A 25,094-nucleotide genomic window follows, 5' to 3' on the forward strand; every position below is an offset into this window, starting at 1 on the left:
TTGTTACATCGTCGACCCGGAATAAGTCTACGATAGGGTTCCCAGAGATTTAATCTGGCAGATTTAAGAGAAAAAAGAAGTGTCAAGTAAATACGTGGATATTATTAAAGACATGTATGAAGTTGTGGTGACTAGTGTGAGATCTATGGGAAGCCAAGGTGCTGAGTTCCCAATTAATATCGGGTTACATCAAGGATCCGCATTGAGCCCCTACCTATTTACACTTGTCATAGATGATTTAACCAAGAATATTCAAGGAGAGGTCCCGTGGTGTATGCTTTTTGCGGATGATATTGTTCTGGTTGGTGAAACAATGACAAAGATTAATGATAAGTTGAAATTATGGAGATATACTTTGAAATTGAGAGCTCTTAAGATAAGTAGAACGAAGACGGACTATATAAGGTGTAACTTCAATCGATCGAGGATTGATAGCGGGGAAATGAAAATTGAGGGGAGAGAGATCCCGCAAAGTGACTGTTTCAAATATCTGGGCTCTACGTTATACAAAAAAGGTGAGATTGATGTTGATGTTTCACACAGAATTAAAGTAGGATTGATGAAATTGAGAGGGGTGTTTGGAGTGTTATGTGATCGACGTATTCCTCTAAAGCTTAAAAGAAAATTCTACAAGACAACCATAAGACCAACTATGATATATAGTTCAGAATGTTGGGTAGCCAAGAAGCGTAACATAGATAAGTTCAATGTGATTGAAATGAAGATGTTGAGATGGATGTGCTGTAAAACCCTGAGAGATAGAATAAGAAATGACCAAGTTAGATCAGATTTAGGAGTTGTTCCAATTCAGGATAAGCTCAGAGAATGTCGGTTACGATAGTTTGGACATGTCCAAAGGAGGCCCTTGGATGCCCCAGTACGGAGGAGTGACAAAATGCAAATGAATGGAGCTAAAACGGCTAAGGGCAAGCCAAAATTGACCATTGATGAGTTAATCAATAGAGACATGCAAAAGTTAAGTCTTCACCCAAGTATGACATCTAACAGAGCTGCCTCGAGGGCTTGGATTCGAGTTGCAGACGGTTCGTGAGTAGGACGTCCCAAAGTTTTTTTTTTTTTTTCAATTTCTTGCGGATCCATGTAACTAACCCCATTTAGTTGGGACTTGGGATAAGACTAAGCTTTGTTGTTGTTGTTGTATTAAAGTAATTTTATATAATAATATCCAACATTCTCATAAATGCTTTCAAGTTTCAATAATAAGAGACCATCCATTATAATCATCAATAGGTAGAGACTTGGGGGGCAACCTTGTCTAATTTCCAAACTTGGGGACAACCTTGTCTAATTCCCTAAACGCCTCAAAGAAAACTTAAATCCCCAAAATTTGATAAGAGTAGGAAATAGAGGACTTGGAGAACACTGATAAGATCATTCCAAGATTCAGAAAAAAACCAAACAAAAAAAATTGAAAAAAGTCTCTGATGTAGCCCAATTCAATCCTATCGAACTCCTTTTGGAGGTTGGGGTATTTACAGCTTAGGAACCGAACTCTTTTTTGGTTTGGTATGGGTGCGAAACCGATAAAATTTAGAATTATTTTAACATTCTTCCCCTTTATATATGAAAAACTGAAACCAAACTGATAATTGACCAGTAAAAGAAACCAGTAACAGACCAATACGGACATTAAAAAATAATTAAAAAAAACCGGACCAAACCGACTATTCGACACCCCTACCCCAAACGTTACATGTCTATGCTTGGGCTGGAATTTCATTACGAGTGAAGACTGAAGAGGACAATTTTCTCAAAATTTGGGTGCAGGGTGGTAAAAAAAGGAATAGAATCACCAGTGCCAAAGATGGAACAGTAACAGTTGGGTCAAAACACTCAAAACTATTCGAATAGCTATTGGGATTCCATCAGTCATATCTCAATCACCTCAGTACACCCTAAAAAAAAAAAAGTTGAAAAAAAATATAAATTCTCTCTTCAGTCACTATTGGAGACATATTCCAATTACATAAGGAAAAATAAGAGACTGGACATTGTTGAAAACAAAATTCATGCCTAATCAGAACGAAGGACTTTGTGGCAACAAGATCATGCGGAAAACTATCTCAAACCTGGGACTTATCGGATTGACCCTTCTATTGGTATCTTCAAGCATTTTAATTTTTTTATCATCTACAACAAAGAAAAAAAAAAATTTTTGACGTCTAAAAATAATCCCAAGAAGAAAACTTATTCATTAATATAAGAACAAGGTGAAATTGGATTATAAAGATCCATCAATCATAGAGTGGAAATAGGTCATACTATCATACATGTTATTGACAGTGTTTTCCTAGATAATTTACTTGATACGTGAGTATCAAAGATGAGGGAAAAGAAAAAGAGAACTTCAACTAAAATCTAATTTATGAGAGAGGTCCACAGTCAAGTTCAAGGAAATGACTTAAGCCGCACATTGTTCCTATAGAAAGTGATGGAAATAAGAATTTAAGTTGACCTCTCTAATGCCAAATCAAGCAGAACGCGGAAGAACTGCTGAGGATACATTGGTGGTTGCTCTGTAAGTGCCTGTAAAGAAAAAAACATTTAGTTAGAGTACTCTTAATCTGTACTTTGCATTTATTGATTAGAGGCTTCAATAACAACCTGATGGATCAAAACAGTGGAAGGAGTCATTCCAGGTACTGTATTCACCTCGATGACCAACACCTGCAAATAATCAAGTTTACCACATAGATATCCCAATTTTAGAATTCTAGGAACTAAGAGCTTCAATAACCCCAATCCAGGAGGAAAGCTAACCTAAAGAGCAGGAATGCCGGTCATAGAAAAGTAGTAGTAGTAACAATAATAATAATAATAAAATAAATAAAGAGAGCAGAAAATACACTACAGAGAATTTTTGTTTTAAGAAATGTGTTTTTCTTAAATAAAAGAAAAAGAGAGTAGAAAATCCACTAAGATAATTTTTGTTTTATGAAAATGTGTTTTTCTTAAATCATCACAAAATATCAATTACTTAAACCAAGAGGGGCAAAAGTAATTTGATTCATTGTAGAAAAATCTGCAGTTAACAAAAAATGCATATCCCTTGTGTCTGATCAAGGAACCTTATATTTGATCAAGGTGTGGCGGTATTTAATCCATCCAATCACCTTGCGATGTGAAACCTAGGTGTTTCTATATCTCTACATTGTTCTTCCACTCTTCGTCCCCTCCATTAACAAGTAGTTCAAGTTCTGAAATTTCTGCAAATTCCAGGTTCTAGATCATATTCAAATGCAAGACTTTTTTTGCGTGATTCTGATTAGGGCAGTCCAACCTTCATCCCAGATTTTAATCAGTTGTTCATCAACCCTAATTAGTATCTAGATTACAGTTTGGTACACTTCTGACCCGCTGATCATGAGTTATTTGAAATTTCCTATTCCACCCTTTATTTGTTAAATCGATCAACTAGGATTACCTTCTATTTTCTGATCTAACCAGTAGATTGATCCCCAATTTTCAGTAGCTGTTCTCTTATTGATTTGTTGAATTCAATTCCAGTTTCAGCCTTGTTTGACCATCTGATTTTGTTTAATTTGATTTCTCTTAAATCTGGATTTTATTCTATGAGAAAAGATCTTGCATTGGTACTGTTTTGATTCTGCAAATTCCATCTACATTACCATGCTTGTCAATGAATGTGAATGCTAAAACATCAAATAAAAACTCATATTTTCAGAAACAAAATCATTCTAATGTATGGAAATCTTGCAAAAATATAATAGGAAAATGGATCCCTATGACATTCAAGAATCAGTGTACCTCCCCGCTGTCTACATTCACGAATGCATCAATACGTGAAAATCCTTCTAATCCCAGAGCATTTGCTATTATTTCAATCCGCTCTTTACATCTTCCCATGGCCACTTCACTGATACAAATCAAATAACCATATAAATAACTGGAGCTGTTGAGCATGAAAGCTGATCTAAACATGATACCTCATAAGCCAAGAAATAAATGATTCAAAATGTTCATTATTCCTTTTACAGTTTTCTATCCATGAAATATCTTTCTCAACGAAATTCTGATGCCTTACTCATGGTAAAATTTATTCAACATGGATACATGAGCTGTTTGAAATCACCCTCCCAAAGGTACAATGATGTAAGCGTGAGAATCAATAAGGTTTGGGCAGTTTTAGTCCGTCTCTTTCAAATCTTGGTCTTATAAGGCCAAGACCGAAACTCACCGATTAAATAATCAGTCCTAAGGTGGCCAAACTCAAACCAGCTATTGATCAGTTGATCGGTTTTGGTCTTGGTCTGGATGCATTCAGTCTAAATATCGATTGACTGACCAATTAAATTATCTTTGGTCTATATTTTGGTGCAGTATAGAGTAATTGGATTAAAAAAGATTATATGTTTAGCTTGAATGAGGACTTTCTAGACAAACCTAACAATTGATGATGGGGGTGGAGTCAGATTTATATATGCATTAAAAGCTACTAACTGCAAGATGAATAAAAAGGATTTATGTTTCACTTGAATGAGGACTTTCTTGACAAACCTAACAATTGATGATGGGGGTGGAGTCAGATTGATGCCAGTTCCACCTGTCAAACCAAGTAATTGTATGCGTTAGGACATTAGTTGATGATCAAGCAAAAGCATACAGCATTACATTAATAAAAATCCATGCATAAAATAGTAAACATACTACGTCTAATCGCAACATACAATCTTAAAGCTGGTTCTATGAAAACCAAAAGGAGAAGACATGCATTGCAGTGCTCATGGTAAATGTAACAGATGCATTATTTTCCTTTAATATCCAGGTTTGACTTACATGCTTACTCACTTGGTTGGAATATCATTAATTATTAAAGATTTCAAACAATATTTTCTTCTTACTATAAAGTAGAATTATCATATTTTCTCTATTTATTATTTAATATTTTCCACTGTGGAATTTGATTAAGCCTCATATGGATCTTTCCAAAAATGATGAAAACAAAGAGACATATCATTAATACTTGATCTCTACTTAACGCTTTGATTCACTTTTCATTTTCCTCATTAAGCATCAATGGAAACAAGCAGCCAAAAAGAAATAAGTTACTTATTTTGTATATGACCAAAGACAAACTTCATCAATAGGAAGCAAAACCATGAGTTTAAGAACTAGTTGAAACTATCAAATTACTCATTACATCAACTGTGCGATAATAACAAAATATGTCTGAAGAGATACCTTGAAATTTCTCCTCAAGTGATAAAATGCCTCCAGTTTCCTTGACAGTAACACTAGGGGTCAGTGAGTGCATTGCTCCATGTTTACCCACAACACCAACAGTCACTTCAACCCATCTACTACGTCCTTCCCACATAAGGCAATGTGCATTTTCATTTATTGATTTCGATGAAACAATTATCTCATCAGTCTCAATAAAAGGTTCAAAGATTAATATCTCTGGAGGAGGGTTTGGCATCTCAATAATTCCATGTGCCTAGGAATTTATTTAAAACCAGTCAGTATCAAATCATCATACCATTATCTAATATCAATTATTTCATGCAATAATGTCTTCCGGAGAAATTCCAGAACAATTTTCTCCACAATAAGTTTTACCATTTAAATGTCAAAACATATTAGCTTAATAGGAATCCTCATTTGTATACCATTTTTTCATTTGGGAGACCATAAAACAGCAGAAATTTACTGTTCCAGGAAGAAGAAGTCATTTATACTACATATAAGTAGGGTATAAGTTATGTAGAACTAGATCACAAAGGACCTAATCCTAGGCAGGATCTGAAAAAAATCTGGCTGAATAGGGAGAAATTCAAAAACTCACAAACCGTAGTTTAGATAGAGCTGAAACTTGGAGTTGATGAAGGTCCTATATGGGTCAACAAACCCTCGAAAGATGGGACAATTCCGATGGTTCAATTGAGAGTTATGTTTTCGACATGAATTAGGAAACTTTTGACAACTTTCAATATCTTGAGATGGACCTCAAATTTGAATCAAAGATCCCTCATGTGATGCCCAACTATCCTTCAAAAGATGAGCCTCAACTGATGGCTGGTTGGGAAGTTATGCTCAAAGAATGGAAAGGAAACTTTATGGAAGTTCTGCAGAACGGCAGCTATAGGCCTTCAAACTGGTCTTTTGACGGTGTTTCTAGGCTTCAAAAAACTTGCTTTGATCACCCACATTCTCTCACAGCAAACAAATAAAAGGAAAATAAAAAATGAAAGAGAATTCGATGGTGGCGCTGAGAAGGGGGGGAAAGAGTTAGGGAATGGGCATCTCACCCTGCAGGTTTTGGGAATCTCACTCCTCAAGGTAATAGCTATCTCAGCCATGAGTAAACACTCAATTTTCATAAACTTCAATCTTCATTAACTTCTCAATTGATTACAACAGCTCCTTATAAAGGAGTGAAAAGCTTACAATTAGAAAATAATTAAAATAGGAAACTAACATAAGAATGGAAACTAACATAGACTTTCCTAACGATGAACTACTTGTTAACCAAGTAAATATAAAAATAGAAACTCCTATTAATTTAATATCTCCTAACAAATAATACCAACTTGCTAACCAAGAAAAACCAAAAAAGGAAACAAATCTTGCTATGTCACAAAGCTTGCTTGCCAAGATAAAACAAGGAAATAAAAATAGAAACTAATATCTAATATCCTAACAAGTGCCGGCAGCATCTTTCCCAAGCCAGCTATCAATATTGGACCCCAAGGTATGTGAACAGTACCTGCATGAACAGTAACAGCAGGTTGGCTGATCCGATTGGAGAAAAATAAGGCTGGTTCGATGTATGAAACTGAATCAGATCTGAACCAGAATTGGCTAGCATTGAACTCTCCTTTTGAAAGCTCGATCTACATCAATAAGAAGAGCTCATTTGTATTGAATATTTAAGGGTAGGTTGTAATAATATCTTTTGTTGTTTTTTATTTTTGGGGGGATAAGTGTCAGCTGCAGAGATCCTGATAAAGAAATTTTATTGATCTATCCCCGTTCGCATTAGGGGTAATCAAAACAAGCCAACGCCAGAAGGGTTTAGGGTTACCTCAAAACCTACAATTGCAGGTCTTTTGAAGGGTTGCAGTACTTGTACACGCTACTTGTCATAAGAGAGTAGATTGTCACAGCAGAAAAGTTCATCTCAGATTAAGGTTTCAAAATGCCCTAGCTCTCAATCAATACGAAGAATAAGAGAAAGAGCATCCTTTCACCACTATGAGAGGGCGAATTTCTATCAACTGTTATGAATGTATTAACTGGGGAGGAAAGTCAATTTCGCTTATATGGTAGGTCTCAAAACCGAACTAGGAATTGCAAGAAAGCCTTCACATCAGTTGTCGACCAATGCCCTCCCCACTGACTCAGGCAGACCGGGGAGTAGTAAGTAGAGCTAAGCGATCTACCGTAGATCAAATGGTGATGAGTAAGGCAATGAGAGCGTGTAAATGTTCAGGACAAGGGCTTGAATAGCTCATTGGTCTAGCTCCATGGCACCGAAAATGTAACAGGGCTCAAGTGATTCACCGAAGCGACGAGACCTTTAAAGCTGCTTTTACTACCTTCACTCTAGTTGCACATATAGGATAATAAATCTCCAATCCTATGTTGAGTTAGCATACCCAATGGAGTGTTCCTATAGGTTAATACTACCAAAGCCGCCTTATGTGAGTCAAACTCAACTTATTAAATAAAATTATTTATTTATGAGTGCATCTCAATCTATAAACAAAACTATTTTCCCATGAGTACATCCTCAGATGGATATAACAAATAAACCCCAAAGTGATAGAATAAATTACATTAAGTCCCTCCCTATAACAATATCGCATAACGGATTTACGGGCATGGAAAGAATCACCATCAAAATCTCTCATTGTAACAACTAATATAGAGAATTTTGACCACTGATTGGACATAAAACTTTCACAAAATATTTTTCAAATAAAATTATTTAATAATGATAATATTTAAATACATTTATAAACAATTTACAAAACTACCACCGAGCTTAAATTTTGTCTAATCACAGTCAGAAAATTCTCTAAGGATATTCTCCCTATTCGAGAAGTGGATTCTATGTTGAACATCTCTTCCATTCACAAATGAACATTGTGAATCCAAAACACCAATATATAACTGTGTAGGCATCAACCTTTGGTACACCAAAATGCACAAAGTCCAACTACAATGGTAAAGACCTCTCAGATCTGAGGACAAAATAACTATTAAAGAGAGTTTTGTTCCTTATACAACCGACGTCATCCCATACAAGACTCTCAAGATGATCCAATTCGACACACTTACAATATGAATGTTGACATTTATATATTGGAATCATATTCCAAAAATATACAATGTGACAACCATATGAACAGAATGCCAAATATGTTCCTAACAATTCGAGCGTTAGGTGAAACGGTAACGAACATGGCATCAGAGCAGGGAGTTCAAGTGTTCGACACCTGGGAAGTGCATCGGAAGATTTTTCCAGAAAAATTCCTCTCCCTCAATGCTGCGAGAAGGAAATGTCATGTGATCTTCACAGGCAAGGACTAAGTGATCTTGACATGCACGCGCGGGGGAATATTGATGTTTACATCATAGTTATCAAGGCGTCGCCTAGGTGCCACCTTGGCATCCAAGATTTTTTTTTTTTTTGGCTGGTCTGGGCGACTAGTGCAAGGTGCTGGGTTATATTTTTAATATTTATTATTTCATTTTATCATGTATATGACTCTTATTTATACCAAACATTACTAAAGATATTATTTATAAGAAAGCAAATACCCCCTATTTGAAACCAATAAATAGTTAAGAATTCAAATTTCAAAAAGAAAAAAGTCAACCCCCCAGTTCAAGAATAAAAACTGAATTTGATAAAACTATTGATGTATACATTTATGCTGCCTTCTCTACAAATTGAGATTTTAGGTGAAGCGGTAGCGAACATGGTATCAAAGCAAGGTATTAAGTGTTTTGACTCTTGGGAGATGCCAAAGGAGTTTTCCCCCACTTCTTTTACTCGGTGTCATATTTGGGCACGTAAGTGTTTCACGTGCACGGTGCCAAGATTTCCTGAACATGTAGGGGAGTGTTGATGTATACATTTACCCGGCCTTTCCCCTACAAGTTCAAGCTTTTAGGTGAAGCAATTGCGAACAAGAACATCACTAAAACCCAAAAGAGAGGCAAAAAATTCTTTTTGTTTCGAAGTCTAAGAATTTATTTCCATTCAGGGCAATTTTAATCAACATTCGCGCCCACCAAATAAGGTTTAACTAGAACATAACTCCTTCAATATAAATCCAATTTAAACAATATTGGATTTGTTGGAAATCTGGTTTTGCACTCTACCTAATTCAAAAAGTATCACGTAAAAACAATATTTTGACCAGTCAAACTTATTAGAGAACAAAAACATTTCTCTAAATCAATAGCATTTTAGTTACTTATAGATAACATCATATTTTCCAAGAACATTATAAACTAAATGTGAGACTAGATACATCAGGACAAATGATCATTTCCAAGAACTATATCAAAAAAAAAAAATGTGTGTTTTTATTGTTTCAAAATCTCAATAGTTTGCTTCTTCAGTTCTGCTATCTTCTAGTTCTATGTTGATTTTTGATGACTTGATGTGGATTAATGTTGATTTTTTATGAGTTGATGTGGCTTAATGTTTATTTTTTATGACTTGATATTGCTTAATGTTTATTTTTTATGACAAGATGTGGCTTAATGTTGATTGTTTATGACTTGATGTGACAATGTTGGTTTTATATGATATAAGGTATATATTGTAAAATACTAAATAATGTTAGAAAATAGAAAAAATAAAGAATAACACTTGGGCGCTTTGGTCGCCTAGGTGGGCATCTTGTTGCCTAAGTGCTCAAGCACCCCTCCACCACTTGGGTCGCCCAGTCGCCTTGCCAACCATAGAATACATTGATGCAGCCTTTCCTTAACTGTTCAAGCTTTTAGGTGAAATAGTAGTAAACATAAATTAATAAAGATTAAAACATATAAAATTGGATTTGATGGAGACACTTCCAACACTATGGGCATTATAATCTTTATTGAATATCAAAGTATAATAAACAAATGGGAAGGAACGGGCAGTTAAGAAACCCTAATCTTCTTGTTTCTTCTTATTTATTAATTCTTCCAACTCCTCTACTTCATCATCAGTTACTAGTGAACTCAACTCATTTAAATAAACTATTATGTTATCCTCACAATTGATTCATTAAATGCAAGTCAATATGATGCAATTCAAGGTTCGGAAATCCTGGTTCGGATAGCTTATCGGCCCATGCAAGGGGGATATAGCCGAAAGATTAAAAACAATGACAGTTCTGTAGTTATTTAAAATTTTACAAAGGGAGTGGCAGAATTATTAAAAAAAATAAATAAAAAAAAAACAAAAAAAAACAAAAAAAACCAAAACAAATAGAGGGCACTTAGGTATATGAATAAGGGAGGGATAAGGTATGGCTTAGGAATTAAGGGTTAAGGATAGTCTTGGCATTCACATGAAAGAAGGATAGATATAGGATCAAGGATAAAGGAGAGGGGTGTTTAGGGAAAGGAGAAAATATGGCACTAAATAAAAATAGGAAGAAAGAACACTAACCGATGGTGTGTACCTGCACCAAGACACAGTGGGTGCAAAAAGACCGTGCTGCCCCCGTCCTGAAGATGCTCACATGTGCGTTCCCATTGTCTGGGGACGCTGGTGTGTACGTGCACTATATCAGGTTGCATTCTCTCACCCATAAAAATATAAAGGAAAGGGGTTGTCTTCAACCTCTTGATAGAGCAGCATAAGAGAAAATTATTCAAATGAAGAATCTCTCACACAGCCTTCATTTGGATTAATGTTTCAGGTAAAGAATTGATCCACTCAACCCTGTTGAATCCGCCAGCCAACAACCAATTATTGATATGAAAACAAGATACAGAAATCAGAACTGGCGGTATGATCAACCATATCTGCAATCTGAATTTAGAACTCCATGTTCAGGCAGCCTTCAGGCTCCAGTTGTGCAGTGTGAGTTGCCCTAGGGTGGGTAACTAAGCCATCAAATCTCACAGCCCAAATTATGAAGGATTCACGGGGTTCTGAAGTATCGTTTCTTAACCAACAGTGTCCCAACGGCAAATAGAGAGTAACAGCAGAAGGCAAAAGGAATGGAATAGAAAATATGAATAACATAGGAAGGGAAGGAAGGAATCATACCTGGAAATAATAATAAGAAGAAAGAATAAAATAGAAGAGGGAAGGACACAACCAACCATAGTTTTTAAGGCGGTAAGGCGACGGAGGCGTTTGAGGGTCTTTCGGAGCACCTTAGTGATAAGGCGGGCATAAAGCGTCGCCTTATCGACTAAAGTGTTCCTGTATAATTTTTTTATAGAACCAATCTATTTGGCTCAAATCCTAGTTGAATCCTATTACTCATATGTTAAATAAATATTAAATGTTCATATTCATACCAATGTAAGATATTCATCAAGAAAACAAATCAATAAAGTGAATAAACTAAGTTCATCTTCATCAATCATTAATCATCAATCATCAATCATCAATCATATTAACATATAATATAAATACATAATTATGAAACAAAATTATAAATATAAAGAAAAGAAGACATAAAAAATACAAATATTTATTATACTTACCTCTATGTTGCCAAAATGAGTGCCTAAGCCCTAAGGTCATCCACTATATTTCTACTCCTGTCAAAGAAGAATGAAGCTCACCGCTGCCAGAGCAAAATGGTCACATGGATCATTGGTTCTTCCTTGTTCCTTGATTCCTTCTCAAAGCCCTTTCTTAAAACCCTTGACAAAATCCAAACCATGTTTGTGAATCGGGTTTTTATTTTGTTTGTTTTGGTTATTTTTTGTGGAGTAAAGCTAATCCCATACATCTCAAGTGTTAACAAAACTATACACCTACCAATAAAAAATCTATATATGAAATCTTCATCAAGTAATTTTAAAATGTATTAAAAAAAAAAAAACCCATAAGGCGCCACTTCACATAAGGCAGAGCACTGCCTTACCATCTCTAGACCGCATCAGCGCCTTAAAAACTATGCAACCAACAGGCTGCTTTCAGGCCACGCAGAGACACAAAGCGAACTCAATATTTCATTTTACTAATCTTCATTAATTACATGCATATAAATAAGGAAACAACTCTAGTAAGATTCCTAACCAAAAACTTGCTAAGCTCTTTCTATATATCCTACCCAAAATAAAAGATTACATAATATCTCCCTAAATAGCCTATTGAATCAACAACCTGGTTTGAAAATGGAACCTTATGGTCTAGAAGTCCCGTCAAGTCAAACAGGTCCAGCCAAATATTTGCATCACAAAAATTTTAGGGAGATTTTTTTTTTTTTTTTTATGTTTGGGGGGGGTGGGTGGGGGGGTTGGGGTGGGGTGGGGTGGTTGTGGTGGGGATATGTAAAGATGATCAATGCTTAATTGTTAGATAGTAAAAAAGTGAATGCAGAGTTAGGTATATTAGCTGAAATCCCACAGCTAATACAAGGAAATAATCCCATTTCCTCAATTCACAAATTTCAGTGAGAGGCCTCCACCTTTTTTAGATAAATTGAGTTCTTTCTTACTACATTTCCCTTGTCCCTATTTGTATTTGCATGGATCCTTTTGTTTTTTGATCTTTTTTCTTGGTGTCATGTCTTTCCATCATAGTGTTGCTAGGGCGTTCCCTATAAGCAACGCGCCATGTCAACACCCAGATGCGGTGATAAGTAGGCAAGGACATGTGAGAGGAAAATTTACAACCCAACAACGTAGAATTAGATTGGCTTCCTAGAACATTGGATCCTTAACGGGTAAGAGCTTGGAGTTGATAGAGGTTATGAGGAGACAGAGAATTAATATCGCATGCATCCAAGAGACCAGATGGAAGGGTAATGAAGCAAAGATGTTAGAAGACTTCAAACTCTGGTATAAGGGAGATCAAAGCAACAGAAGTGGAGTGGTCATAATAGTGGACAAAGACCTAAAGAATGATGTAGTGGAGGGTCAAAAGGCAGGGGATAGGATTATATATATCAAACTAGTATTGGAGAAAGAGGTTGTCAATGTTGTTTGCGCATATGCACCCCAAGTAGGACTGGATAAAGGCTGCAAATGCCAATTTTGGGAACACTTTGATGAGTTAGTGCAGGGTTTTGACCAAGAGGATTCAATTATTATTGTAGGGCATTTGAACGGACATGTTAGGAGAGACCGTCAAGGTATGAGGAAGTCCATAGAGGATATGGAGTTGCGGTCAGGAACGAGGAAGGGACCTCAATCGTGGACTTTGTGGTTGCTTATGACGTATCTATTGTGAACACCTTCTTTGTAAAAGAGAGGAGCACCTGGTTACCTACAAAAGCGGGAATCACACCAGCCAAATAGATTTCTTCCTTACTAGAAGGGCAGACAGAAGGTTATGTAAGGATTGTAAGGTTACCCCGGGGAGAGCCTAACCACCAACATAGGCTGGTGGTTATGGATTTGCGCCTCAATGCTCAGAAGCGTAGGAGGAGGGAGCTTATATACCCTAAGATACATGGTGGAAATTTAAAAAAATAAAAAAATAAAAAATAAAAATAAAAAAAAATCCCTAAATGCATTTACTGATAATGTGGTCAAACAAAGGAAGTGGAACTTTAAAGGAGATACCAATGAGATGTGGAACAAGATGATGACTTGTATTAAGAGGGTTGCAAAAGATGTGCTTGGGGAAGCGAAGGGTAGGTATAAGGCACCTAGAGAGACTTGGTGGTGGGATGATGAAGTCCAAGCAGTCATTAAAATAAAAAAATATTATTTTAAAGACATGGCAAAGGGCTAAAGTAACAGAGGATAAGAAGAGATATTATGAAGCTAGAAACGAAGCAAGGAAGACTATAGGAAAAGCTAGGGCTAAGAAATATAAGGATTTGTATATCAACCTAAACAAAAGAAGGAGAAAAAACTATTTATAAGATAGCTAAGATGAGAGAAAGGAAGAGTAGAGATTTCGACCAGATGAGGTGTATCATAGGTGAGGATGGAAGAGAGTTGGTAAGGGATGAGGACATTGTTAAGAGATGGGATGATTATATTTGTGATCAACTAAATGGAGACAGATCGAGTAGAAATGACAAAAACAACTGCATTACTCAACAAGATAACACACGTTATATGTATGTCCAAAAGGTCAGTGTGGCGGAAGTTAAAGAAGCCTTAAGAAAGATGAAAGTTGGCAAGACACCATGCCCAGATGAAATTCCAATTGAAGTGTGGAGAACCCTAGGGATTTGTGGGGTTAATTGGTTAACCAAGTTGTTTAACATGATTATGAACACAAAGAAGATTCCAGATGAATGGAGAAGCATTGTAGTGTCAGTTTACAAAAATAAAGGGGATATCCAAAGCAGTAGTAACTATAAAAGCATAAAACTTATGAGCCATACCATGAAACTCTAGGAGAAGGTTATTGTAGCCCATCTGAGAAGAGAGACTCGTATCTCGGCCAACCAATTTGGCTTTATGTTAGGTAGGTCCACTACAGAAGCTATCTACTAGTTAGGAGACTCATGGAAAGGTATAGAGATATCAAGAAGGATCTCCATATGGCCTTTATGGACTTGGAAAAAGCCTATGACAGAGTCCCTAGAGGCTTACTCCAATATGTCCCAGTGAAGAGAGGGGTGTCGAGTAAATATGGAGATAATCAACGATATGTATGAGGGGGCGGTGACTAGTGTGAGATTTGTGGGAGGTATGGGCAAGGAATTCCCAAATACGATTGGGTTATATCAAGGGTCAATCCTAAGCCCTTATCTGTTTGCACTTATTATAGATGAACTAACTAAGAACATTCAAGACGAGGTCCCATGGTGTATGCTCTTCGCTGATGATATTGTCTTGGTGGATGAAACAAAAGCAGGGATTAATAATAAGTTAGAGCTATGGAGAACAACCTTGGAACCAAGAGGCTTCAAGATTAGTAGAACAAAGACGGAGTATATGAGGTGTAATTTTAGTAATACTATGATGGATAATGACATAGTGAGAATTGAGGAAAGAGAGATACCGCAAAATGACTCCTTTAGGTATTTGGGATCAATTATAAATAAAGACGGGGACATAGAGGATGATGTTTCACAGAGAATTAAACTAGGATGGATGAAGTGGAGAGGTGCAACTGGAGTACTGTGCGATCGACGTATCCCTTTAAAGTCAAATGAAAGTTTTATAGGACTGTTGCTCGACTGGCTATGATGTATGGAGCGGAATGTTGGGCAGTGAAGAAGTGTCATATTGCGAAGCTGTGTGAGGTAGAGATGAGGATGTTAAGATAGATGTGTGGAAAAACTAGGAAGGATAAAATAAGGAATGAAAGTATTAGAGCTGATCTAGGAGTCGCTCCAATCAATGATAAGCTTCGAGAAAGTCGTTTGAGATGGTATGGTCATGTTCAACAAAGGCCTAGAGACGCCCCGGTAAGGAGTAGTGATATGCTGCCAATTGATGGAGCGAAAAGAACTAGGTCAGGCCTAAAATGACCATCGGAGAAGTTGTAAGAAATGACATGCATAGTTTGGGTCTTATACCTAGGATGACCTTGGATAGAGACTACTGGACAGCAAGGATCTAGGTTGCCAATCCCATTTAGCTGATAGTCTCTTGACTTGCCGGGTATGCCTCTTTACTCTTACTTTCCTCTTTCATTTGTCCTTCTCAAAAAATTTCATTTTCACTTCTCCTTTCATTCCCCCCTCCCCTTTCAGTTATAAGTCCCTTCATTCCTCCTTTTCTCTGTTTAGACCACTGTTCTTCCTACTTTGTTTTGTGGGATCCATGCAACCGACCCCATTAAGTTGGGACAAGTCTTAGTTGTTGTTGTTATTGTTGTCTATTGTTTAAAATCTTTAACTGTGATAGGAATCAACCAAATACAGATGCAGAAGAGGTTTCCCCCAAAACATGCAAACATAGTTGTCACGAAGTCAAATCGATCCAAGGCGGTCGAGGGGTGGCTGATCGATTTGGCGATGAATCGCCCATTATGGCGTTGTCATGGCGGTCAAATCGCCAATGTGCCATTTTTTATTTTCCCTATTTCTAAAGTTATTTAGTATGCCACTTTTTTATTTCCCCTATTCTCTAAAGTTATTTAGCATGCTACAAGCCTACAATATATACCCTATACCCTATAACATATAAAACCAACATTAAGCAACATCAAATCATCAAAAATCAACATAGCCCTATCAAAATCACCCTGCATTTTACAAAAAATCGACTGCCTAATGAATCAGGCGTGACCTGGCGTTCATGGCAGTGCTATGGGGACACCTATCAGCCAATGGCGACTGCCATTTGTGAGTCACGTAAATCGTAGCACTGCCATGAACTTTTTCCGCAAGGATGCCAAATCGCCGCCTTGGCGACACCATGACAACTATGCATGCAAATATTAGCTCAAAAGTAAATCAAGTCATTTCAGGGTCAACTTTCTAACAGAATCTTCTGAAAATTTATTGGGTTGCAGATACATAAGGAAATAAGAGCCTCAAAGTACCAGTACTGTATTCAAGAAGATTTAAGATGATGTTTAATGAACTCCTACAATGAAATGGCATGGAAAAGTTAGCCACTCATACAGACGTAAAATATTCCCACACCTTTGATAAACTATTGGAAGGAAGGCATAGAAGGCACTTCTCCAATGCATCTGTGTAAACAGCAAGGTCCTCAGCACAGCTGTACAATAACACCGTTAGAACTGAAAGAATGAAAATAGAGCATTTTTAGTAGACTCATGATAAGAAACATCTATCAATTGATATTGTAAGGAATATACTATCCAAGTCCCTACTATTGGATAGTAAAGATAGAAAAGAACCAAAAAATTTACCATAATCTAGCAACTCCAGTTGAACACCCATCCCGAGCTGGTTTCACGCATAATGTTTCAGATTGAAGTTTAGTGGTCAAGTCATGCCAAATATCAGTTATGGGGGAATTCAGTAGATCCTCTTTGCTGCTGACATCCTTAGGTATGGTATGCACTCCAAAACTTGCTAGCTGTTCATTTCCGAAATAGATCATGCATAATGGAGAAGTTAGATTTAGCACAATATGATGGCAGCCAAACACGATAATATCACGCCAAGGTCTAAACGGTGCTTATGGTGTCAGTTTTCTGAGTCATATGTTTAGTTTATGAATTAAAACTACAAAGTACCCTTGACAATAACCAAATAACAAGCCTTATCCATCTTAAAACACTGTAGTACATATTAGTCAGTTAGCATACATTGCTAAGAGCGACAGAAGTTGCAACTTTGTCCATACAAGTTCTGGAAGCCTCAAAACCTGGACCTGTGCCATGGAACCAAAAACAGAAGATAACAGAATGTATAATATTTTATAGGCTATATCATAGAAAAAAAAGCTTTGACAAACATAAAACCTGTATAAGGAACTCCTTCAGCTTTTAATAAGGATTGTAGCGTTCCATCCTCACCAATACCTCCATGTACTATCACAAACAGTAACCTCTTTTAAGGACAAAATGTACTATTGCTTGAATGGAAGTAGAAAAAGAAAATCTACAATCAAACTCATGTTTAGAGGATTGAAGCATTAAAAAAAAAAAAAAAAAAATCCTTAGAAGCTAAACATAGCGCAAGAAAAGTTTAGAAAAAAAAAAACACCATTATTTTTTTTGCAAATTTTTGTTTTTAGTTTTTACTTCTCTTTTTTTCCTATGTTTGAGTAGATTTAGGTAAAAAATAAAAAATAAAACTTGAAAGATTGCATCAAATATGAATTATTGCATTAATTTTCTCACAGGTTTTAAAATTTCTCAAAAAGTCGAAAAGTGTTTAACCTGAAAAAACAAATTGATATCAGTATATGTAGATACCTCATCCTTTATAACAATTTCAATTGAATGCAATTGTCTTGTTAGACGTTGTTCTTCATTTTAGGGTTTATATGTGATACAGATGATATATATTTCTTACTTATAGTGTTTTTTGCTCCAAAAGTTTATTTCTATGCGTATCTTGCATATCTCCGATATGATACATCTCTTAAAATCAACCCTCCAATACGATATGTGATACCGGTACCTTAATCCATGACTGCAACATTTAAGAACTGGCTAAAACATTAAAAATACCAACTGCAACGTGATACAGTGCCCTACACCATCTAAAGTGGAATCACAACATTCATATCCTTAGACACTAAGGGCACTTTCAAGAACAAATTTAACACTTTTTGAACTCTACATAGAAAAAACTTAAATCTCCTCCTGGCAGGATTCTTAATATAAAACTTCTCCAGTACATACAGTGTACAAGAACTAAAACTCAAGTCTTCGCAGTTATAAATATAGAAGCAGAAATATAGAAAAGTTTTCTACAATTACCTAGAATGATGTTCCCCACAATGTAGAGTCTACAAGAACAAATAAGAAGGGGAAAACAATGAAGCATGCCACTAGCAAATACATAGTACAGAAATGAAACCTGCAATGAATACTGTAGCTCCAACCTCCTTAGCTAGCTTGATCCATTGCTCCAGTGAAAATTTCAATGGTGGATCATCTGCTACATCAAACCCAGAAAACCAACTTTGTTTATTCAAGCCTTCCATAAGATCAATCATCACCTGGTCCCGTAAATTTGATGATAATGCAGCTCTGGCCGGTTCTAGTGCCTCCATGCATGCCGCAAGAACTTCCTCTGTAGTGTGCCGTAGTACAAGAGAGTAACTGCAGCCAAGAAGAATGAATCTTATTTTACAAAGAAAATGAAAATGAAAGTGAGAGAAGGGCTAAATATCAAAGATGAACGACAATAATTTATGATGCATGAGTACAAATGTTGTTAGCTCTACATGTATTTGAAGCATGTTGTAGTAATGTGGATCATGCTCAAAACACTTGTTCTGTTCATTTTTAAAATGAAAGATACGGTAGTCAAATGAACAATTAGTACTCAAGAATTTTTTTTTTTTTCCTTAATGCAAATCTTGAATGTATATTAGTTCCAAACTCCTAAAAGCAGGAGATGAAAAAGGTAACTTGCTGGAAATCTGTAACAGAAACATGCCAAAGTGGAGATGTTCATGATTCAAACAAAGTTTTCCCGGATGTATTTCCAAAACCTCGTTCCCCCTATTTAAATTACTAAAAATCCCAACATAGGGACATGTTCAAAATTCCACGTGTAAACCTACCTACCCATCGTAGTAACAAAAACACGTTAGGTTCCATAGCAGCTCCTATGGTCTATGGTCACATCACATAATTAGTAAAAAGATAAATAATGTGATGCACGATGTCTATTTTAAAGTTGAAAATTTGTGCCATAAAAAATTAATTTTTCACCTTTGTTTAAGGAAACTTAAATATTTTAATCCTGCAATTGTGCAGCTAATTAATTTCTCACGACCAAGGATTTAAATGCCATGTAAAATGAGTTACCAACATTGTTGTGCTGATCTATAAAAATAAAGGTAATATTCAAAGCTGTATCTATAGAAGCATAAAACTAATGAGTCATACTATGAAACTACGGGAGAAGGTTACTAAAGCCCGGTTGAGAGACTCATATCTCAGAGAACCAAATTTGATTTATGCCAAGTAAATTTACTACAGAAGCTATCTACCTATTGAGAAGGCTCATGGAATTATATAGAGCTGGCAAGAAGGATCTCCATATGGTTTTCATTGACCTGGACAAATATTATGACAAAGTCCCTAGAGACTTAATCGAACATGTACTTGTGAAGAGAGGGATGTCAAGTAAATACGTAAATGTAATTAAAAATATGTACAAGGACGTGGTGACTAGTGTGAGATCGGTGGGAGATATGGCAAGGAATTCCCAATTAGGATTTGGTTACATGAAGGATCAGCCTTAAGCCCTTATTTGTTTGCACTTATCATGGATGAGCTAACCAAGAGCATTCAAGGCGATCCCATGGTGTATGCTATTCGCCAATGATATAGTTTTGGTGAGAGGAAAACAGTGACTAACACTAAGTTAGAGCTATGGAGATCTTACCTTAGAATAAAGAGGCTTTAAGATTAGTAGATCGAAAACGGAGTATATGATGTGTAATAGTTACACTATGAGGGACAATGACATGGTCAAAATTGAAGAGAGAGCAACTGCAAAGTGACTATTTCAGATATCTAGGGTCAACCATAAATAAAGAAGGTGATATAGAGGATGATATCATAGAGAACTAAAGTGGGATGGATGAAGTGGAGAGATATGACCTGGGTGCTATGTGACCGACGTATTCCTTTAAAATTTAAAGGGAATGTCTATAGAACTATTTTTCAAACGGCTATGATATACGGGGCAGAATGTTGGGTAGTTCAGAAGTGTCATGTAGAGAATTTATGTACAGCAGAGATGAAGATGTTACGATGGATGTACGGAAAAACTAGAAGGGATAAGTAAGGAATGAACGCATTAGAGCCAATTTGGGAGTGGCACCAATAACTGACAAACTCCAAGAAATCTGTTTGAGGTGGTGTGGTCATGTTCAACGGAGGCCTAGCAACACCACACTAAAGAGGAGTGATATGATAACAATTGAGGGAGATAAAAGATCCAGGGGTAGGCCAAAAATGACTATAGGACAAGTTGTGAGGAATGACATGCAGAGTCTAGGTCTTCTCCCTAGTATGACCTCGGATAGAGCATATTGGAGGGCCAGGATCCATGTAGCCAACCCCACTTAGCTAAGTTTCTCCCACATTTCTGGGTTGTGCCTCTTTCCTCTCATCATCCATCTTTCATCTCTATGCCATGCACCTTATCATTTCCTTTCCTTATTTTCTTCATTTTCCCTTTTATGCTTGGACCTCATTTTCCCTACTTTGTTTTGCATGGATCCTTGTAGCCAACCCATCAAGTTGGGATAAGGCTGAGTTTTCTGTTGTTGTTTTTGTTGTTGTTGTTGTTGTTGTTGTAAAGTGAGAACCAGCACACATTACTGAATTGCATTAAAGTATTTCAACTTCTACCAAATAAATAAAAGAACTTTAATAAGGAACAACACAAGAAGGGAAAAAATTGTGTACAAATGGCAATAATATTTTTTTTTTTTCTAAATTGCATCTACAAATTGGACATCAATGCAGTTACGATAAGAGCCACAAAAAACAACACTCACGGTAATGACCATACTGTTCTGGAGATGACATCAATATCCTTCTTATCTCGGTTAATAATTGATGAATATCCATTTGTGGGGGCTAGCAAACACGGAGTTACTTCAAGCTGAAACAACCATATTGGCCAATCATCAGATATAACCAATCCTGAAATGCATTTCAATTAGAAAAAGGATTCAAGTGCAAAAATCCCAAACGTCATGAAGTAAATAACCAATATCATCACAAGAAAGGGTGAAGAGGTCAACTGGACTACATGCATGCAGTGTCTATTACAAAGGAAATATTACATAATATAACGGAGAATATGACATTATGATTTGGTAGCACTGCATGAACTTAGATGGAAGTTCAGAAGTTCCTTAAATGGATGAGAGAAATTTCTCCAGAATGGCCTTGGACATAGCTACCAAGACGAAAGATTGCATATTATAGATGTTCAGTGTGAGCAGTAACCGGCCTTTTCTTTGCTTCTAGAAACCAATAAAAAGAGAAAAGGAAAATCCAACCAAAACATATTTTTTCTTACAATAGCCGGAACAGATAAAGGAAGAATTAGCGTCACTGATATGTGCGAGGTGAACAACAGAAGAACTTAGTTGTCAGTCTTTTTATGAAGGAAAACACTCTACTCTTAAGGACACTCTTGAGTTGTTTTCAAAAATACAGTAAGCCATACTTTAATCATATTTTATAAGCAAATAATCTCTTACAGTTAATAAAATTGAGGAACCAAATTGGTTTTGCAGTTCATAACAGCAGCTTATAAGACTATAAGTTATACACTCCTGGAATAATAATTCTTTCCACCATGATTATCTTAGTGATCGATAGGGCTAATGTATAAACATTAACTTACACAATACATCCAAAATTTTTCTTTTAGACTCTCTTGTGGTTGGCATCACATTTAACCTCAAAGAGCATACTGCAGAGGATTAAGCAATCGTGACTATATTTCAAAGTGCTCAAGGTATTTGTCAAGGCAAAATACCTTACTGTTACAAATACATAGAACAAAAAAGAAATACATAAACACATGCAATGAACCCTACTCACTAACATATTGTACATTTTTCTGCACATTTACAGATTTTTGGTATCATATATTCATATTAATCTAAAGAAAACTGCTGGCGCATTTGGTGATACCTCTCCCACTAGGCTGCAGGGTACCCAGTAGGTCATGGGAATGAGTCTCCTGCTTCACCAGGTAGGTGGCTTGAGGGTGGGGGTTTAAAAAAAATATATCCTTCTGTTCCCAAAACAATTTGCATAAATATTAAGGGGGACAAACAAGACCCGTTTTAGAAGCCCAGCCCTAATGGCCTCCAATTACAGTAGGGGTAGTTAGGGTACTTTACTTTCATGGGGGGTATTTTTGTATACTGGAAATTATTATTATATGGGAGTTTTATTTGTCAATAGATATTGGATTTCAGTTGGGTTCAAACTTTGCTTCTGTTTTAGATTATGTTTAGGAGTTTTAGTTTGTCTGTCTTTTACAAATCTATATATGCATAAAAAAAACACATTGATTCAACAGAGCTTAACTAAAACAAGAATTTTTGAGCATCAGGTGCTGCTGAGTTGCCGTCATGTGGACTGATTCTCTCTCTTTCCCTTATGGTTAATCTGAATCATTCTATCAGGTGTTCTTTTTCCAAAAATTCTCCTCTTATATTCTTCTCTCAGTTCTTATTTCTATCTCTTTCTTCTTCTATTCCTCGTCACTAAGTCTGGACAGATCTCCTGTTTTGGGTTCAAGTACCAGCATTCTCCTTTGAATCATTTCTTTCTTAACTCGTAACTCGTTTAAAATTTAGCAGCTATATTATTAGTCTCTCTTAGAATATGCTCTGGTTTACCAGTTTAGTCATCCCTTTGTTGGCCAACTATGTAACCTGCTCTATCTTGAGTTTTCTCTGCAACTGATCCATTGGACAGCTGTATTATTAGTCTCCCTTAGAATCTGCTCTGGTTTACCAGTTTAGTCATCCCTTTATTGGCCAACTATGTAACCTGCTCTATCTTGAGTTTTCTCTGCAACTGATCCATTGGACCATTCAAGCCCTATTAAAATAGTATTTTTATGGATTGGTACTATCTACCAGGACTGTGCGACTATTTTTCAACAGTTACAGCATAGTCCAGCTTGTCCTTGATCAGTTACAGCTCCTCTTTTCCAGTTGCTTTACATTTCTCTTATTTCTTCTTAACTTCTGGAATTTTCAAACTAATTACTCATAAGTACAGGGTGTGGGTAGAGTTTGGTAATACCTGAAAAACTTGTTTTCCCCCTCAAAATTGCATCAATTTTAGATTTTTTTTCCAGTTTTCTGAACTTTCCTTCAAAATTCAATTCAGGTCCTGGTTCTGATTTCTGAGAGTGGTCCCAGCCTATGTGATCTTCTAGATTCCATTCTAGAGTCTAGACAGTGGACCCACCAAATTGCTTCACATTGACTATGCCAAGTTGAAACACCAAGGGGCCATACTCCTGTTAACAGGTCAAATTTATTTTTCCCACTAAACCATGTGGATTGAACAGCAGCATGCTTGTATGTAATACCTCATACAGTTGCTCAAAAATACAAATACAAATACAAATACAAAAAAAATCTATAATTCCCTACTTTTTATCACCAAGTTGTCAAGTTGTCCATGGCTTACATCATCAAATGCTTGCAAGTTGAGCCAAACATTTGTTCCACTCATTAGAGATACTTGGCGCTCTGAGGTTTCGCCTCCGAAAATGACGAAAACTTTTCGAGCTTTCTGACTGGGTTGTGTTTCAGCACATTGTGATGATTTTGATTGTCTAGGCAATGTAATTGATGAATTACCATATGATGCAATACCAGGAAACCGCAAGCAAGCACGTTGGATAATAGTTCGGAGGATATTAGAATGAGAAAATCCAACCTGGACACAAGGACTACTTTTAGAAAACAGATGCAGAAAATGGATAATTGATAAGGAAATAGGACATGATAGAAACAAGAATGAGATGGGAAATCAAATATCATGCATTTAATTGTGACCATTAGATCTAGAAACAAATATTAAGACATCTGTCAATAACACATGAAAAGTATCTTGTCTAAAATCAATGAACCGCAGTGTAATGGTGTGAGTAACTTCCCAAGTACTTTCAGACGCAGATGAGGTGATTCATGATAAAAACAAATATTAAAAAATGTTGGAGGGGAATTTTATAAACTGGAGCTTTTTCTTTTTTTCCTTTTCTTCTAATAGATTACGTTGGGTCAAACAATCAATCCACAATTGCGAAATAAAGCACCTGATTAATATCTGCAGTCTCATCTCCTTATCTCTATAAGACAACAATTTTAAAATGCAACTACCACACAGAATTTAATCATAGGATAATGAACATCTAAACATATAATGCAAAATAAGTAGAATCTTCACCAACAAATAAGTTGCCTACTCCAGTATGAGGAACAAATATCAAAAGAAGAATGGTACATAATTTTATAAAAAAACTAACAGCCTAGAGTTCATGCACCCCAACCCTTCCATTTAGTATTTAATTGCACCCACTGCTGGCTTCCTAAAGATCAGCCACTATTCAATCCCTCTTTCTGAACATAACCGGTCAGGTCACTCTAGCTTTCCCGTTAGCAGAGCTATACCACAGATATCTGAAAATGCTTCTCGAAGAGTTGTAATTACGATAAGATTATTCATTTTTAGAATTTTTCACATTTTTGAGTTTCATTTAATTAAAAACTCTTGACTAAAGTTGGATTCTTCATTGCAGCCCCTTTTTTTTTTTCATTTTATAGTTTAATTCAGCCTAAACTGAGAG

The 25,094-nt window shown here is 36.2% G+C and overlaps 1 protein-coding gene across 2 annotated transcripts in view; it reads right to left on the reverse strand.

Moving 5' to 3' along the window:
- Positions 1-2,190: 2,190 nt before the first annotated feature.
- LOC122061493 overlaps positions 2,191-25,094 on the reverse strand; it is a 49,388-nt gene continuing 26,484 nt past the window's right edge. The window contains exons 13-24 of one of the 2 annotated variants that reach the window (XM_042624763.1): positions 23,933-24,184; positions 21,259-21,365; positions 18,594-18,838; positions 17,528-17,596; positions 17,372-17,436; positions 16,970-17,139; positions 16,737-16,815; positions 5,224-5,479; positions 4,540-4,585; positions 3,790-3,898; positions 2,626-2,688; positions 2,191-2,547 (exon numbers count right to left, since the gene is read on the reverse strand). In XM_042624763.1, coding sequence (XP_042480697.1) covers positions 2,467-2,547; positions 2,626-2,688; positions 3,790-3,898; positions 4,540-4,585; positions 5,224-5,479; positions 16,737-16,815; positions 16,970-17,139; positions 17,372-17,436; positions 17,528-17,596; positions 18,594-18,838; positions 21,259-21,365; positions 23,933-24,184 — 1,542 coding nt within the window. In that variant the 3' untranslated portion in view covers positions 2,191-2,466. Of the gene's footprint in view, positions 2,548-2,625; positions 2,689-3,787; positions 3,899-4,539; positions 4,586-5,223; positions 5,480-16,736; positions 16,816-16,969; positions 17,140-17,371; positions 17,437-17,527; positions 17,597-18,593; positions 18,839-21,258; positions 21,366-23,932; positions 24,185-25,094 lie in introns of those variants that run through there. The other variant, XM_042624764.1, reaches the window with a different exon arrangement.

The sequence above is a fragment of the Macadamia integrifolia genome, chromosome 14 (genome assembly GCF_013358625.1).
Source record: "Macadamia integrifolia cultivar HAES 741 chromosome 14, SCU_Mint_v3, whole genome shotgun sequence".
NCBI classification, from domain to species: Eukaryota; Viridiplantae; Streptophyta; class Magnoliopsida; order Proteales; family Proteaceae; genus Macadamia; species Macadamia integrifolia.